The sequence below is a fragment of the Camelus ferus genome, chromosome 17 (assembly GCF_009834535.1).
Source record: "Camelus ferus isolate YT-003-E chromosome 17, BCGSAC_Cfer_1.0, whole genome shotgun sequence".
Lineage (NCBI taxonomy): Eukaryota > Metazoa > Chordata > Mammalia > Artiodactyla > Camelidae > Camelus > Camelus ferus.
This window is the reverse complement of record NC_045712.1, coordinates 28,531,640-28,550,235: the sequence shown is the minus strand read 5'-3', so window position 1 is coordinate 28,550,235 and position 18,596 is coordinate 28,531,640. Positions and strand designations below refer to the sequence as shown.

Below are 18,596 nucleotides of genomic sequence, written 5' to 3'. Positions count from 1 at the left end.
ATGGGCCTGGGGACAAAGGAACATTCCCGCCCCCCGACTCTATGCCACCCCCTGGCTGGGCCCAGAGTAGGCTGTGCTGCCCACCGCGGACTCCCTGGGGGGGTTTCTCCTTGTCCCTAAAGACTTAGTTCAACTAGGCGCCTCCTCCAGGAAGCCTTCCCTGACCTCCTAGCTAGAACAGGTCACACTCTCCTCTGGGCTCGCATAGCATTATGAATCTTATTATCTAGCATTTGAATATTTCTTTGTTTTCCCATGCCCCACTACACCCCTGCTAGGAGTTCCCAGAGGCAGGGAACCCTGTATGGGGTCATCTCTGTATGCCCGGTGCCCAGCTTTCAATAAATGTTTGGTAAGTGAATGAAGGAATGAGAGGTACCTGGCCTCAGAAGTTCTCCAGTCTAGTAGGGAAAACAAACAAGAACACAAATAAATACGATGTAACAGAGAGTGTAGATGGAAATGACTTAAACATGGAGGCACGGGGAACAGCATGGATGCACTCTGTACCCAGTCTATTCTGAAGTGTTACAAAGGACACAGAGCCGAGTGACACAGGCCCTTGGGGGAGGAGGGATCTAAGCTGGGTTTGATGAGAGAACAGAAATGAGGTTGCCTTGTTCTTAGATTCAGCCAGTGCTTCCTGACCCACTAACTGCACCTGGCCCGGAGCACTGTGCCGCATGCCGAGAGGCGGCAGCCCTGCGGCAGAACCAGCAAGAGTGAAGGCCCAGAGAGGGAGATGTGCAGCCTCACAGGGGCGGAGGGCGGGGGCCGGGCCACAAGGTGGGTGACAGCGGCTGTGTCTCTGCTCGCAGGCCTGTTAACCATCGAATATCCAGTAAGGGAAGAGGCGGAAGTCAGTCAAGCCAGGTTAAAATCTGGGCCCATTCCCGAGCGAGGCAACAAGCTAAGTTTATACTCGGGAGAAATCCTTTTATTACAATCCCAGTCAGTCCGACCTGAGTCCTTGATTGAAGAGTCTTCGAAAGAAGAGCCTGGGTCGGCTCCTGTGAGCCCCGCTCAGAAGAAGACCTTCAAAGTCCAAGCCAAGGCCGTGGTCACAGCCAGGTGAGCTGGGGCCTCATTTCTTCTGGCTTCTGTGGGTCAGATGCTGTGATGGGTAGGAGACACCAACAGCGAGCAGGACAGACGAGGCCCCTCCCTCCTGGAGTTGAAATTCCAGGGGTGGGGAAAGAGAGAAGGTAAGCCTGAGCAGCTGGAATCATTTTAGACAGTGATGGGGACTAGGAGGAAAGTAAATTGGGGAAATGGGTCAGAATAGACCAGGGGCTGGCAGCTACGGCCGGGGCCACGTCTGGTCCCATTGCCTCCCTGAGCTAAGAGTGGTTTTTATGTTTTTAAATACTTGGGAGGAAAAAAGTCAAAAGAAGAATTTTTCATGATGTGAAGTGATATGAAATTCAAGTGACAGGGTCCATAAGTAAGGTTTTATTGGAACACTGACATACTGACTCATTTACACATCGTCTGTAGCTGCTTTCTTGCTAAGACAGATGTTGTCATTGTGACTCAGACCATCTGACCTGCAAAGACTAGAATTTTTACTGTCTGGTTCCGAATAGAAAATGCTGACCAAACCCCAGCATGGAGAGTGACCCGGAAGTGGGACGGTTAGGTGGATGGTCGGGGATGCTGTTCTGAGGAGGAGATACTTTAAAGGAGGCCTGAGCGATATGAAGTAGCCACAAAGAAGGATTGGGGGAGGGGACGTCAGGCAGAGGACAAGGCACGTGCAAAGACCTCGAGACAAGAACAAGTTTGGTGTGTGTGAGGGAAAGTGAGAAGACCAGAGTGGAGCGCTGTGAGGAAGCGGGGAGAGGGATGCAACCTGAGGACCAAGAGACAGGCAGGAGCCGGGCCAGGGAGCCCTCAGTGTTAGAGGAGGCCGTACCGTACCTCCGAGTCTGGAAGTGACATCATCTGATTCATGAGGTTCTTAGAAAACTTTAAAAAATTATATATCCCTCATGTTTTAACTTTAAAAATTATATAAAATATAGAAAAAATGAGCAAGTCCTAACTGTATAGCTCAATGTGTATCACAAAGTGGACATACCCTATAATGCCCAAGAAACAGAACATTGCTAGCTCTTTAGAAATTCCCTTTCGTCCCCTCGCAGTCAGTACAGTCAGTAATCCCACTCTCCTCCCCGACGGGAAGGCTAGTTTGTTTTTTAACTTTACTTAAATAGAACTATTCAATATGCATTTGTTAGTGTCTGGCATCTTTTGCTCAGTGTTACAGTGTGAGATGTACCCGTGTTGCTGCATGTAGCAGTGGTTTGCTCATTTTCATTGCTATGTAGTAATCTATTTTATGACTCCATTAAAAAGTCTGTGTATTCTAATGCTGACGGATATTTGGGTTGGATACAGTTTTGGTGATGACAAAAAAAAACCTGTGCTGGTATTTGCGTGTGTCCTTATTTCTGGTTGGCACATGCCTGGATATGAAATTGCTGTCGTGGAGTATGTGTATGTCCCGCTAGAAACTGTCAGTTTTCCAAAATGGTGGTATCAAGTCCCACTCCCCCCAGCAGTGTATGAGAGTTCCAGTTGCTCCGCATCCTTGCTACGCCGGCTGTTGTCAGTCATTTTAATTACCGCCATTCTGTCATGATTAAGTGGGTTTTAATTTGCATTGCCCTGGTGACTGCAGAGGTGGAACACCTTTTCAATTGTTCATTGACCGTTTTGGATATTCTCTTTTGCAAAGTGCCTGTTCAGTCCCCTTGTCCATTTTTCTACTGGTTGTCTTTTCTTAATTTATATTTTGTAGTTCTTTATATATTATGGATACAAGACTTTTGTCAGTTACACATGTTGGAAATGGTTCTCCCACTTCTGCTCTGGCAGTGGTGTCTATTGATGAACAGAAGTTTTAAGTTTAATGTCCACTTTTCAATCTTTTTCTTTGTAATTAGTGTTGGTACCCTAATTAAGAACTCGAACAACAAGACGATATTCTCCCAAGTTGCCTTCTAGTGGTTTTTACCTTGTAACTTTTGCATTTATCCACCCCCCACCTGGAAATGATTTCTGTGTATGACATGAAGTAGGAGCCAAGATCCCCCCCCCCCCGCATGTGTACTTAACTGATCCAGCACCCCCTACTGGTGCAGACTCTGTCATAAATCGAGGGGCTCCATGTGTGTAAATCAAAGGTCATTTTCTGGAGTCCTTATTTTGTTCCCTATTTGTTCAAACTTTACCAACACCAAACTGTATTAGTTATCATCACTTTATAGTAAGTATTGATATACAACAGAATAAGTTCTCAGTCTTTGTGTTCTAAGCTGTTTTGCTATTCTTGGCCACTTACACTTCCATATAATTTTAGAATAATCCCGTTTATTTAAAAAATTGTCCTGGGATTTCAATTTGGTTGTTAATGTCTTTGTAATATTGGAGTATGTCAATCCATGAATATGGTATATCTGTTTGTTTATTCAAAATTAGCTTCTCTAATCTCTCCATAATATATTGTGATTTTTCAGCATAGAGGTCTTCTATGTCTCTCATTAGATTTATTCTAGGGTATTTAATTTTTGTGTGCTCTTATAAATTATGTTTTAATTTTTCTGTTTGTTCCTGGTTATAGAAAGGTAATTGATTTTATTTCAATTTAAATTTAGTTTTAAATTCCTTATAGTAAACTTTACTCTTTTTCATGTAAAAGTCCGTGAGTTTTGACAAATGCATAGAGTTCTATAACCTCCACTGTAGCCAAGACCCAGAACAGTTTCATCACCTTCCCCTCCAACTAAAAAAAAAAATTTCCTCATGTTACCCCTTTGTAGTCAGACTCTTCCCTCACCCTTAATTCCTAACCACGGCTGACCTGTTCTCTGCAGCTATGGTTTTGCATTTTCCAGAATGTCATGTAAATGGAATTATACTGTATATAGCCTTTTGAGTCTAGCTTCTTTCACTTGGCATGAGACATGTGAGATTCATCCGTGTTGTTGAAGGTTTTTATTGGATGCTGGTCACGTAGGTACTCTCTGCCTAACAAATGTCAGAATTCCAGGCTGCTGGAAGGAAAGCAAGTGTTCAACTTGAATCACGTTGTTTATACAAACAGTCTGGGCGTAGTGTAGGAAATGGTTCAAGTGCGAAGTTCCCAGACCCAGCCAGGGGCCAGCCTTGTAAGCAGGTCCTTCTAAAGACAGCAGCCCCGGGTCTCCTGTGTTACCTCTTCTCTGCATAAGGCACACTGCATAGAAGGGCGAAAATTTATTTATCCATTCATCCATGGAAAGATATTTGAATTGTCTTTAGTTTTTTGGTGATTATTAGTAAAGCTGCTATAAATACTCAAGAACAGGTTTTTATATGAGCATAGCTTTTCATTTCACTTGAGTAAATACTTTAGTGTTGGATTGCTGGGTTGTATGTGAATGTATATTTAGCTTTATGAGAAACCGCCAAACTATTTTCCCAAGTGACTGTTCCATTATACGTTCCCATCAACAATGTAGGAGGGTTCCAGTTGCTCCAAATATTTGTCACTATTTGATATTGTCAGCTTCCCCCCCCCCCTTTTAGACATTCTAATAGATGTCTAGTGGTATCTCATTACCATTTTAATTTGCATTTGTCTAAATACTAATGATGTTGAGCATCTCTTCTTGGGCTTATTTGCCATTCATGTATTTTCTTTGGTGAAATATCTGTTCAGATCTTTTCAAAATTTTAAATTGGGTCATTTGTATTCTTCTTGTTAAGTTTTGAGAGTCCTTACTCTGGATATAATTCCTTTATCAGCAATATGACTTTGAAATATTTTCTCCCGATCTGTGGCTTGATTTTTCATTCTCTTTACAGTATTTTTGTGGAGAAGAGTTTATTTTGATACTCCCCAGTTTATCATTTTTTTCTTTTCTGGATTGTGCTTGTGATGTTGTGTCTAAAACCTCTTTGCCTGCAAGTTCTGTCTTGTCTTCTGTGAGTAATGGTTCCAATGTCGGTTTCGTTTTCCTAGTATTTACGGTGCTGTTTAGCTCTGCTCCTCACTGTACTCAGTGTACTCAGGGGTCACTCTGTAACTAGGGCAGCGGTTTCTATGGTAGTTTAGTTCTGAAAGCTCTTGCTGTGCTTTTGGGGGGTATTCTATGTGTGCACATGTTGGATGTGAGCCCAGGACTTAATGTCAGTGCATGTGTGAAAATGGCTCCCTTCCGCTCCCTCCTCTGCAGGATTTTCTCCACACTCGCCAGCTCCCAGCAGCCCCATTCTCTGATTCGAGTTGTAGCTGTTGACACTCTGACCTGGTTTTTCACAACCCAGCCTACCCCTGGGTGAAGTGGCAAGAGAAGAGGGATGTTTGAAACAGTGGGGACTCCGCCCACACGCTGCCCGGCAGGGGCTCCTTTTCCTTGTCCCTCTACCCGGAGGGACAGATTTCCCTGAGTTGTTAGGTGCCCACATCACTGCTGCCACAGCAGTGTGGTGACGCCGCTGGGAGTGGCCTGGTGACAGAGCCAGGAGAGGGGCAAGAGGAGACAGGGAGAGAATTTTCTCCACACTCTCAAGATCCCAGGGCCCTCTCTTCTGAGTCCTCTGGCTAGAAGGAAGGTCTTTGCTTGGAGTTTTTACTAACCAGTCCCACTGCTCACTTCTCTTGATTCAGGTCCTCCTCAAGTCTAAGCTGGGATGTGAGGAAGGGGAAAAAGTAAAACCAGGAAACACCACCGCACTGACTGCGCCGCAAGTTTTGGCTTTCTGCTCCCCTCCCACAACCCACCGGCTGCCATTTGCCTTTCAGAGTCATCAGACTGGTTAAAAAGCATATTCTGTTCAGAGTATTTAGTTTAATGAGATGAAGAGCAGTATGCTTTCTCAATCTGAATCTGAACTGGAAACCACGTTGTATTCTACGCATTGAATTTTTACCCAACAATCCTGCTCAGTTCACTTGTAATAGTGTATCAGTAGATTCTTTTGGATTTTCTACATACACAGAACTGCTTTCAGCAAGACTCATTTCTTTTCCAATATTATACCTGTTGATTTCTTTTCTTGCCTAGCCGCACTGGGTAAGTCCTCCAAGGCAATGTTCCACAGAAATGGTAATAGTAGACATTTTTGTCTCAGTCCCATCTTAGAGGAAGCATTTTCAGTATTTTTTCTGTTATGCTCTAGGTGTTGTTTTGAGACCCTTTATTAGGTTAAAGAAGTATTCTTTTATTCCTAGTTTGCTAAGCATTTTTTTTTATCGTGAATTGATATTAAATTTAGTCAAATACCTTTTCTGCATCTATTGAACATGTGATAGTTCCCTTTATTCTACTATTGTGGTGAGTTTTATTGATTAAATTTTAAATGTTCAACTAATCTTAAATTCCCAACATAAATCCAACTTGGTTTTGATATGTTCCCTTTTTATATATCGCTAGATTTGGTTTGCTGATATTTTATGTGGAAGTTTGGTACGTGTATTTACAAGAGAGGGTGGCCAATAATTTTTCCTTTCTTGTCATGTTCTCATCAGACTGGCCTTTTAAAGTGTAACAATCTGGGAGGTATTTGGTTTTTTTTCCCCCTGTTACCTGCTAGTGCTTGTATGTACTTGATTATTTCTCCCTTAAATATTTGGTAGAGTTTACCCAGTGAAGCCATTTGTCTTAGAATTTTTTTTCAGTGGAGATTTTAATTAAAACTTTTAATTTTGATACAGATAGGACTGTTCAGGTTTTCTGTTTGTTTTTGTGTTTATTTTGGTAAGTTGGATTTTTCTAGGGATTTACCTACTTAAATGTTTAAATATGTTGAAATAAATTTTTTTAAAAATTCTCTTATGATATTTTAATGACTGTGAAATATGTCGTGATACCTCCTTTTGCATGAATATTTATTTGTCTTCTTTCTTTGTTCTTCATGCTTCCATTTTGGATCATTTTCCTTTTGCGTTTAGAATTGTTTTAGTGTGTCTGCTGGTGTCTTTTTTTTTTTTTTTCCTCAATATATCTTTATTTCACTTTCATTTTTGAAGGCTATTTCCTATGTTTTGCAGTTATATTTATCCAGCCTTTAAAGTTGTCTTTCTGCTGTTTTCTGGCTTCCAACACTTCTACTAAGAAGTCAGCTCCGTCTTATCGTTGCTCCTTTGACGGAATGTGTCTTTTTTTCTGTGGCTGTTTTTTCTCTCCACCTTTGTATTTATCTTGTTATAAGTGAAGTTGAGCATCTATTCATTTCTTTTTCAATTTTATAATTGTGGTAAAGTGCACATAATATAATGTTTATTATCCTAATCATTTTAAGTGTACATTTTAGTGGTATTAAATGCATTCATAATGTTGTGCAACCATCACCACCATCCATCTCCATTACTCTTTTCATCTTGTAAAACTGTCAGTCTGTATCCATTAAACACTGACACCCTCCCCCAGCCCCTGGCAACGCCATTCTACTTTCTGTCTTTATGATTTTGTCTACTCTAAGTACCTCACGTAAGTGGAATCATACAGTATTTGTCTTTCTGTGACTTTCTGTGGTTTATTTCATATAATGTCCTCAAGGTTCATTCATGTCACAGCATACAGCAGAAGTTCCTTCCTTTTAAGGGCTGAATAATATTCCATTGTGTGTATAACCACATTTTGCTTATCCGTTCATCTGCCAATAGCACTTGGGTTACTTCCACGTTTTAGCTATTGTAAATGGTGCTGCTATGAACACGTGTACAATATCTCTTCAAGACCCACTTTTAGTTCTTTTGGGTATATACCCATAATGGATTTGCTGGATTGTATGCTAATTTTTTAAAATTTTTTGAGGAACCACCATACAGTTTTCCACAGTGGCTGTACTGTTTCACAGTCCCACCAACAGGGCAAGCATTCCAGTTTCCTGGGTTTTTTGATAGCAGCCATCCAAATGGATGTGAGGGGGCGTCTCACTGTGGGCTTGATTTCCATCTGCCTGATGATTAGTGATGCTGAACAGTTTTTCATGTGCTTATTGTCCATTTGCATATCTTCTTTTGAGGAGTTTCTATTCAAGTCCTTTTCCCAGTTTTCGGTCGGGTTGTTTGTAATTTTTTTGAGTTTTAAAAGTTATCTATATGTTTTGAATATTAATCTCATATATTATTTATTAATCTCATATATTATTTGCAATCAGATATTATTTGCAAGTATTTTCTCCCATTCTGTGAGTTGCCTTTTTACTCTGTGGGTAGTACCTGCACATTTGATGCACATAAGTTTTACTTTTATGAAGTATAAGTTGTCTGTTTTTACCTTTGTTTCCTTGCCTTTGGTGTCTTATCCATGAAACCATTGATGAATCCAATGTTGTAAAGCTTTTCTGCAATGTTTTCTTCTAAAAGTTGTATTTTATGTTTTACATTTAAAGTCCTTGATCCATTTGAAATTAACTTTTGTATACAGTGTTAGATTAGGAGCCAACCTCATTATTTTGCCCATGGATCCCGGTGTTCCCAGCACTATTTGTTGAAAAGACTGCCCTTTCCCATTAAATGGTCTTGACACCCTTGTCACAAACCATTTGACCATATACGGGAGGATTTATTTCTGGGCTTTCCATTCTACTCCAGTGGCCTGTATGTTTGTCTCCATGCCAGTACTACAGCGCGCTGATGACTGTAGCACTATAGTAAGTTCTGAAATCGGGAAGTTTGAGTCCTCCACAACTTTGTACTTCTTTGCCAAGGTAGTTTTGACTATTCATGGCCCCTTACAATTCCATGTGAATTTGAGGATTGGCTTTTCCCCTTATGCAAAAAAAAAGGCTGTTAGAATTTTAATGGGAAATGTGCCAAGTGTATAGATCACTTCGGGTAGGATTGCTGTCGTAACAGTGGTCTCTCACTACAAGCACATGTCTCCCATTTATTCAGGTCTTTAAAATTTTCTTTCTATAGTGTTTTATAGCATTCACTGCATGAGCCTTTCACTTTCTTGGTACATTTATTCCTAAGTATTTTTACTTGTTAGAGGCTTATTCAGATTTTGTATTTCTTCTTGAGTCAGTTTTGCTAGCTTGCGTGTTTCTATTTGTCCATTTCATTTAGGGCATCTAGTTTGCCGATGTACAGTTCACAAAACGCTCTTAAAATCCTTTCTAGTTCTGTAAGATCAGTAGTATTGTCCCACTTTCATTTTTGATTTTAGTGCTTTGAGTCTTCTTTCTTTTTTCTTAGTCAGTCTAGCTGAAGATTAATGTTGTTAATCTTTTTCCAATGTTTTTTAGTTGTTTCTCTATATTGCTTTTCTATTCTCTATTTTCTTTATCTTGACTTCAGTCATTATTATTTCCTTCCTTCTGGTATCTTTGGGTTTTGTTTGCTGTTGTTTTTCTAGTGTAAAGTCAGATTGGTTAGAATCTTTCTTCTTCAGTTCTACACATCTTCCTCTGAGTACCGCTCTCAATGTAGCCCGTAAGTTTGGGTATGTTTTGTTTTGTTTTGTTTTGTTTTAATTAGTGTCAAAGTTTCCCTTGTGATTCCGTCTTTGATCCATTGGCTGTTTAAGAATGTGTTGCTGAATTTCTACATATTTATGAATTTTCCAAATTTCCTTGTGTTACTAATTTCTAATTTTATTCCATTGTTGTTGGATAAGGTATTTTGTATGATTTCATTCTTTTTTGATTGATTGAGACTTTCTCATAGGTGATTATGTGGTGTATCCTGAAGAATGTTCCGTGTGCACTTGAGAAGAATGTATATTCTGCTGTAGTTGGGTTACATGATCTATATATGTCTCTTAGATCTCGTTGGCTTGTAATGTTCTTCAAATTATCTGTCTCCTTGTTTGTCTTTCGTCTAGTTGTTCTGTTCTTGAAAGCATGGTGTTGAAATCTCCAACTGTTATCGTAGAATTTTCTGTTTCTCCCTTCAGTTCTGTTGGTTTGTGCTTCATATATTTAGAAGCTCTATTGTTGTATGCATATATGCTCATAATGGTTATATTTCTAGAGACAGTGACCCTTTTTTCTATATATAAGGTCTAATTTTTCTCCTGAAATAATTTTGACTTAAAGTCTACTCTTGTCTTACATTAGTTTAGCCACCCCTGCTCATTGTCGGTCATTATTGGCTTGCAGTTTTCCATCCTTTCACTTGCAACCTAGTTTAGTCTTTGTACCTAAAATGAGCCTCCTATAGAGAGCATATAGTTGGGTCATTCCCCCCACCCCATTCTCTCCGTCTCTTTTATTGGTTTTCTGTAAATCTTGGTTGTTGTTGTTGTTGTTGTTGTTGTTGTTGTTGTTGTTGTTGTTGTTCCTCAGTTCCTCCATTGTTGACTTTTCATCTCTCTCTCTCTCTTTTAGTGTATAGTGTGATGGTTAATTTTATGTGTCAACTGGCTGAGGGTAAAACACTGTTTCTGGGAGAGATTAGCATTGGATTCAGTACACTGAGTAAAGAGACCCATTCTCACCAATGTGGAGGGGCATCATCCAGTCCACTGAGGGTCTGAATGAAACGAAAAAGCAAAGGAAAGGCAAATTCCTCCTCTCTCTTCTTGAGCTGGAAAGTCCATCTTTTCCTGCCTTCAGACACCAGAGCTCCTGGTTCTTGGGCCTTTGGACTCCAGGACCTACACAGCAGCCACGTGGTTCTTAGGCCTCTTTTGTCCTGGGACTGGGAATTACCCCTGATTTTGGGGTCTTCAGACTCAGATTGGATTATACCACTAGCTTTCCTGCAAGTTCTCCAGCTTGCAGACAGCGAATGGTATGACCTCTTGGTCTCCATAACCATGTGAACCAATTCCTAAAATAAATTCCCTTTTATATATATCTCCTGTTGATTCTGTTTCTGTAGAGAACCGTGACTAATGTGTATGGTTTTGATTCCCTTGTCATTTACTTTTCTATATATTTTTAAGGTATTTTCTTAGTTCCTCTGGGGAATTACAGGAACAATGTAGTTTGAATTAATACCAACTTAGTTTCAATAGTATACAAAATCTGTCTCCCAACTCCATTTCCCACCACGTTGTTGTTGTCACAAATTACATCTTTGTGCATTGTGTGCCCAGTGAACATAGACTGGTAATTATTGTTTTGTATGTTTGTATTTTAAAATCATATAGGAAAAAACAAAGGAGTTACAAACTGAAAATATAACAATACTGGTTTTGTCTTTACTTACTTTTACCAGTGTTCTTTATTTCCTCATATAGTTTCAAGTTACTGTCTAGTATTCTTCCACTTCAGTCTAAAGGACTCTAACATTTCATGTGGAGGCCTACTAGTGACAAACTTCCTTAGCTTTTTTTTTTTTTAATCTGAGAAATTCTTGAATTCTCTTTCATTTTTGAAGGCTAAGTTTGCTCAAGATAGAATTCTTGGTTAATATTTTTTTTTTCTTTCTGCATTTTAAATATGTCATCCCATTGCCTTCTGGCCACCATGATTTTTGATGAGAAATTGGCTGTTAATCTTATTGAGGACCCACTGTAGATGATAAGTCACTTTTCTCTTGCTGCTTTCAAGATTCTCTCTTTGTCTTTGACTTTCAACAATTTATTATAATGCATCTCAGTGTGGATCTCCTTGAATTTTTCCTGCTTGGAACTTATTGAGCTTCTTGGAGAAAACTCAAATTTGGAGAGCTTTTGGCAATTCTTTCTGCTCCTTTCTTTCTTGTCCTTCTGGAACTCCCATATATGTATGTTAGTATTCCTGATGATGTCCCACGGATATCTTAGGCTCTACTAATTTTTTTTCAATTCTATTTTCTTTCTGCTGCTCAGGTTGGATAATCTCAGCTGGACTATCTTTAAGTTTGCTGATTCTTTCTTCTGCCTGTTCAGATTTGCTTCTGAATTTTTATTTCCTTTATTGTACTTTTCAGCTCAAATTTCTGATACGTTACTTTTTATAATTTCTATCTCTTTATTGATATTCTCTATTTGGTAGGACATTGTTCTCCTGGTTTCCTTTAGCTTTTTTGTCCATAGTTTCCTTTAGCACTTTGAGCATAATTAAGACAGTGGATTTTAAATCTCTGTCCAGTAAACCCAATATCTGGATTTCCTCAGGGACAGTTTTTCTTCATTTCTTTTTTCCTGTGAATGAACCATACTCCCTTGTTTATTTTTATGCCTCGTAATTTTTTGTTGAAAACTGAATGTTTTGAATATTATAATGTAGTAACTCTAGAAATCAAATACTCCCCTCTCTCTAGGGTTTGTTGTTCTTTCCTGTAGTTTGTAATTGTTTGTTTATTTAGTGACCTTTCTCAACTACTTTTGTGAAGACTGTATTCTTTGTCACGTGTGGTCACTGAAGTCTCTGCTTAGCTAAATGATCAGTTAGTGAAATTTGATGGAGTCTTTCTTAACTACCTGGACATGGAGCCAAAAAATACGTGTATTCTTCCAGTCTTTGCAGATTACCTCTGTGTCTCCCAGGGTGAGTGCTCTTATCAGGCTTTTTCTATCATGATTTCTGGACTTTTAAGTCATAATTGTGAAAGGCCTTCCCTCCTCCAAAATTGTAAATAATTTTCCCATATTTTCTACTAGAATTTTTATGGCTTAATTTCCCACATTTAAATCTTTCATCTACTTTAGACTTATCTTGGTATAAGTTGTGATTAATAGGTCCAAACTGCCCCTGGCCCAGATGTTCAGGTTCTTGAAAAAGAATATAATTCTTAAGTGTATTTAGCAAGTATTCCTTAGTATCAAAGAGCCTCTGAGTAACTATGAGCAGTAAATTCCTTGCATTGCCCTTGTTTTAGGGCGATCCAGTTTCTGATCCTAGCCCTTAACCACTTAATTGCTGTGTGAACTTGGGCAACCCCTTCACCTGGTAGGAGCCTTCTGTTTTCTGCTCCGGATTATCACAAAATAAACCAAGACGGTGTCCCTGCCAAGGGCTGTGGGCGCTGCAAAACGCCCGCCGGGGTGCGTGGCAGCGGCAGTCAGAGCAGGGCCCCAGCAGCGCCTCCTGTTTGGGTGGTGCTTGTCCCCACCCAAACACAGAGCCCCTCGCAGCCTGCAGCCGCCCTGCGCGGCTCTGGCACGTGGTAGGTCCCTGCTAAGTATTGGCTTGACTATTTGTTGAATATCTATTGCCTCTTTACTATTATTCCACTGAAGAGAACACTCCAAACTCATGGACTCGTGGCACTTATGTTCTGTTGGGATGGAGAAGTACAATAACCAAAATAAAGAGGGAAAACATGCAGTATGTTAGATAGTGAGCGATGCTAAGGGAGAGAACTGGGGACAAGGGGGAAGCTTGTTGTGTCAGAGAAGATCTCACTTGAGAAGGTGACAAGGTGAGCTTTGTGGGCATCCAGGCAAGAAATGACCAAGGCCTGGACCATGGTACTAGGAGGGGGGCAGGAGAAGTGGCCGGGTTCCAGGTTTGTCTTGAATGCAGAGCGGACAGGCTTGCTGTTGGATCTGATGGGCATGGGGTGTGAGAGAAAGATAGGCATTCGGGACAACACCAAATTTTTGTTGGATGAATGAATGCGTCCCATGCTGATCCCATTTTGCATGTGAGAAAACAGGCACAGAGAGGTTAGAGGACCCATCCAAGGTGGCACTGCATGTTGGTGGCAGAGGCCAGGCTAGAACTGCCTGCAGCTGGACTCTGACCCCATGGTGGCGGGGCCTTGTCCACCTGGAGCAGGGCCTGGGGGCAGGGGTCCGTGCCCCTCCCACTGAGCGCCACCCTCTGGTTCCTCCTCGCAGAGGGAAGGCCGCAGAGATGCGCAGCCCCACCAGGTGGGCAGCCTCGCCCTCAGACTGCCCACTGGTGCTGCGGAAGCTCATTCGCAAGGAGGACGTCCGGGCAGGCTGCAGGTGCATGGTGAGGGCGCCCCAGGTGTCCGACGTGGAGCTGGAGTGCTTCCTGTCGGCGCCCCGTGACCCCAGCCAGGTGCTGGTGTTCGGGATAGTGTCGGGCCAGAACCCCTCCAGTTCAGGGCAGCTGCAGTGGCTGCTGGACACGCTCTACAACCACCGGCAGCAGGGCCGCGCCTCGCCCTGCATCCAGGTTGGTCCCGGGCTGGCCCAGGGGGCAGGCGGGGGAGACCTGGCGGGGCCGGGACTGGCTGAGAGGACACGGGCCCTCTTTCACTTCCTTTTCTCCTGGGCCTCTGCACACACACTCCCAACCATCCACAACCCTCTTCTCTCTCTCCCACTCCCCTCCTGTCCCTGGATGGATGTCACCACTCGAGGTGGGGGCCTTTCCTCACCTTGAGACAGGTCAGGGGGCTGCAGTTTTCTTCCAGAGCACTCGCTGCAGTGTGTGGTCATGTCCTGGAGTATTTAGAAGAGACACGCTCACCACTGGGCCCTGGGGCTCAGCAGTGTTTGGCCGGGTCCTGTGTCTAGGTCCTGTGCCAGGCTCGGGGGCCACACTGATATCAGCCCCGACAGGGGGCTTAGAGGACAGGCCTGAGTGTGTAGGAGCCCGGGAATGGGGCTGGCCCCCCCTGAGGGTCAGCCAGGGTCTCCCAGGGTGAGAGGGTTTTGGCAGGTGGGTGAGTGGTCCCAGCAGAGGCAGCGGCTCTCTGTGGTTCAAGTCCCAGAGGTCTGTCAGTCAGGGCTGTGTGTACCCACCCCCACCTCCTTGCTACAGTGTCGCTCTGAGCCTCATGGTCACTCTGCGTCAGCTAGCACATCTCACGCGGTGGCCCGTCTCCAGACCAGGTGGAGCAGAGGGTGCCCCATGAGCAGGAGAGCTTCATGTCCACTGCCGGCTTCCTTAGATCCTCTTCGCCCTGTGCCCTCTCCAGGCCATTGCCTTTGCCCTGTCTCCCTTTGGCTGTAGCCCTGAGTTCTAAGTTCCCTTGTCTGCCCTGGGGATGCCCCTTCCAGCCTGATCCCCGAGCGTCCACCCTCGGGCCTGCACTCCAGCAGTGCCTGGAGCTTAGCATTGGAACCCTTCTGATCAGACACCAGAAGGCTTTTTACAAGTCTCATACGTCAAAGCCACATGTATGTTCTGGAGCCAGTTCCAACTTAGTTAGAGTCCGTGAGCATTTATCGAGCACTGCTCTGCACCCACCGGTGTACAGATGCACTCCCTGCCCACATGGGAAGTTAGAGTTGACTTTAGTTTCTCTCTGGGCTATTAATTGCTCACTAATAATTGTCTGTGCGCACAGGAAGGCACAGGGCCTGGCCTGGCCACAGGCAGCTTGCGGGCGGCAGGGCCTGACCCGAGGTGGTTGAAGGGCTGGGGCAGTGAGCAGTGGGGTTTGAGGAGGGCGGGGGACAGGCCGGACTGCGGCGCATCCCACAGGGACTGACAGGTGAAACCCCAGGTGCAGCTCTGTGTTTCACATTTTAAACTGTAAGTTCAGGGAAGACAGCTGGGGCATCTGGAATAAAAGACGGATAAAACCAGGAAATGTCACGCTACACGTTAGCCACATTAACGGACCTGCGGCATCCAGAAAAGGGAGGGGAAGCGCCCACTGTAGTCTGGATTGGCCAGGCCCCACCTTGAGATGTAGGCTCGATTCAGGTGCTGGCACTGGGTTGAATGCCTGGGAGGTGTCCAGAGGGGCAGCCAGTGTGGGGTTGAGGGTGGAGGAATCCTGGAAACGGGTGCCCCAGGAACACGTACACCTTTACGTCTCTGCAGGGCTTCTCCCAGGCAAAGGGAATGAGCAAGCCCTGCAGACCCCGGATGCTGGGCTAGTGGATGTCACGTGGTGGGGGCAGCCATCTCCGTGATGGCCTTTACCAGTAGGGGGCCCTGAATGGATCCAGGACGTCCTCTAGGGACAGCCAAGGAGTGGTGCACGCAGGGGCTGAAGGGCCGCTGGGCAGGAGGTGGGAGGGGTGTTGGGCAGGACTCCAGGACTCAGGGGGAGCCTGGCCTGGCTGAGCACGTGGGAGTCTGAGTGTACCCCTGGCCCGGAGGTGATGGGCACGCCTTTCTCTTCCGGCAGTGCCGGCATGACCCCTACCGCCTGCTGCGGTATGACCTGGACAGCCCCCTGCAGAGGGACCCGCCCTTGATGGTGAAGAAGTACGGGGTGACGCAGGGGATGGTTCTGGTGAGTGGGGCCTGGGGGCCCCGCCCCCTACTCCTGCCACCCCAGTCTCTAGGTGTGGGGGGCCGGGAGCAGGCCGTGGGACCCTCCCCCATCCAGGCTGAGGCTCAGGGAGCAGGACTGACCGGAGTCATCCAGTGCATAAAGCCCGGCCTCCTGTCCCCAGACTGACCCCACGTGTCCCCCATCCCAGGAGACAGAGGGACAGGTGATGCTTAGCCCGGAGAACCAAATTCTCTTCATCCGTTGGTTTTTAAGTAACTTTTTACTAAAAATAGGGTATGTAAAAACATATATATTCATTGTAGAAATTTTGAAAAATGCAATTTAGAAAACAGTCACTTCATCACATCGCCCAGACGGCCTCATTGCTCCCGCGCCAGGCGCCTGCTCGGCCAGCGTTGTTGGGAGCCCTGGGCCGCACCCCTGTGTCTGGCTTGTCTAGGCTTTTCTTCTGACTTTGAGGTCCTGCTTGTTAATTAGGATTTTTAACCGCAGCATAAGAATCATTTGATTTCTCTACCTGTGTTCCTTTTGTTGCATGTTTGTTATTTCCTTTTTGGTTTTGGCCATAACAGATAACACTAATGGATATCCTTGCACAGAAATCTCTGGACAGGCCTCTCTTTTGAGACTGATGTGTAGAGGGTGGGGTTCAGAGAGCAGTGGGACAAGATTCCTGCCCTCCAGGGGACCAGCTCATTGGTGCACATGGATGAGCGGGCTAGAGGCAGCGCGGGCTGGGGCCTCTGAGCAGGCAGGCACTCCTCCAGCACCAGGGCTCTGGGGAGGGATGTGTCAGCTGGTCTGGCCTGCAGGGAGCAAAGGCTGGGATGGTGGGACTGTCCTCTGACTTGGAGGCCTGGATTGGGGACAGACCCAGTCACTCCCCACTGGGGGACTCCGGGAGGGCAACGCCCTTCCCCAGAACCAGCAAAGAAAGGCTTGGGCTTCGGGACAAGCTCCTGAGCGCCCGCGGCACGGCCTGGAGACGCGGTGCTGGTGCGCTGAGGCCCCGCTTTTTCCCTCCTGTGTGCAACAGATGTTCGCTGGGGGCAAGCTCCTCTTTGGGGGCTGCGTTCTGAATGGATATGGCGTCAGCAGGCGGAATCTGCTGAAACAGATCTTCCAGGCTCAACAGGACTGCAAGATGGGCTACTTCCTGCCAGAGAACTACAAGTTTAGGTAAAGCAGGACACAAGTCAGGTGAGGGGTGGGCAGGGTGGAAGGGAGCGAGGGAGGGGCTGGTGCTGTGGGAGGGCCTGGGCCCCGGCTAGTGAAATCAGCAAAGGTGGATCTCTCGAGAAGCACACAGCCTGGGCGAGGGAAGGAGCGCGGGGTTCATGGTGCTGCTGATGGCTGTACTGGGGAACAGAGGTGGGTTCTGGGGTGCCTGGGCAGGCCCTGCCTGCAGGCGGGGACTCGCCTGTGATTGTGCCCCCACTGCACTGAGTCTGGGCAGCCCTCTGCTCCCACCAGGCCCTCAGTTTTCTAGGAGTGCTGGCACCAGTGTCACCCCAGGGCACTGAGTTGGCCTTTTGTCAGAGTGTCTGCCTGACCCTATAGAGAGTTGGGGGAAATCCACTCCTGGGGCATGGAGGTCACGCCGTGGCCCCCGCATTCCAGAATGCCGAATGGAGAAGGCAGGAGTCAGAGGAGCCTGTGGACGTTAGGAAGGGCAGATGCCGATGGCACAGAGAGCAGGGTCAGAGCACCCCCATCCCCGGCCAAGACTCAAAGTTGGGGAGGGCTTGGAGGTCCTTGAAGCGCATCAGCAATGCCAGGGAGAAGGGAAGACGGAGCAGTGGGGCTGCTCAGGTGTAAGTAAGAAATAACCAAAGACAGAGGGAGAAGATGCGTCAGGAGGGCCCGAAATGAGGATGAGCTGAAGCAGCTGGAAGGTGCCAAGGAAGGACAGTGAAGGCATTTTCAGAAACTCTTTCTTGGTAGCTCTTATTTGGCTTCTGTCCTCAAAGGATGGCCTTTAATGGAAAAGGGCGGCCTATGCCTGAGATAGATGAGGGGGCAGGAAGGAGGAGTCGGGCCACCTTGAGCTGTGTGACCCGGGCAGACCACTTACCCTCTCTGTGCCTCAGTATCTGTGCCTGTAAAGTGAGCATGAGCTTAGTGTTCGCTGTACTGGGTTGTGAGGACGAGGCGATCATACGTGTGAACTACTGTGTCTCACTGACACCTCCCGAGAGGTTACAAACTGCGGTTGTCAGTGCTGCTGTTGGTATCACTAAAATGACCTCCAGGCTCCTAATTTGTCATATTCAGGGCTTCGGAAAGGACTCAATGGTACACTTACAACAAGTGTTGAGGAACGATGGGGAAAGAATAAGAGAAGCACATGCACACAGATGACCTTGGTTCTTGAACGTGGAAAGGGGCAGATCCCTAAAACTATAAAGCAGCTGGACTCCTCCTTCTTCTGAAATGGCCTATCAGGTGGACAGTTTGAAAGCACTTAGGGAAAAAGGGAATGGAATCTCTATGAGAAAACGTTTCCATAACAGCCATTCCTACTACCTGTAACTGAAACGAGGTTCGCGGTGTAAAG

The 18,596-nt window shown here is 45.2% G+C and overlaps 1 protein-coding gene across 1 annotated transcript in view; it reads left to right on the top strand.

Annotated features, from left to right (window-relative positions):
- C17H3orf20 (chromosome 17 C3orf20 homolog) overlaps nt 1-18,596 on the top strand; it is a 62,988-nt gene that overhangs the window by 36,577 nt on the left and 7,815 nt on the right. Inside the window, exons 13-16 of the mRNA XM_032458718.1 lie at nt 819-1,071; nt 13,713-14,016; nt 15,929-16,036; nt 17,076-17,218. Coding sequence (XP_032314609.1) covers nt 819-1,071; nt 13,713-14,016; nt 15,929-16,036; nt 17,076-17,218 — 808 coding nt within the window. The remainder of the gene's footprint in view (nt 1-818; nt 1,072-13,712; nt 14,017-15,928; nt 16,037-17,075; nt 17,219-18,596) is intronic.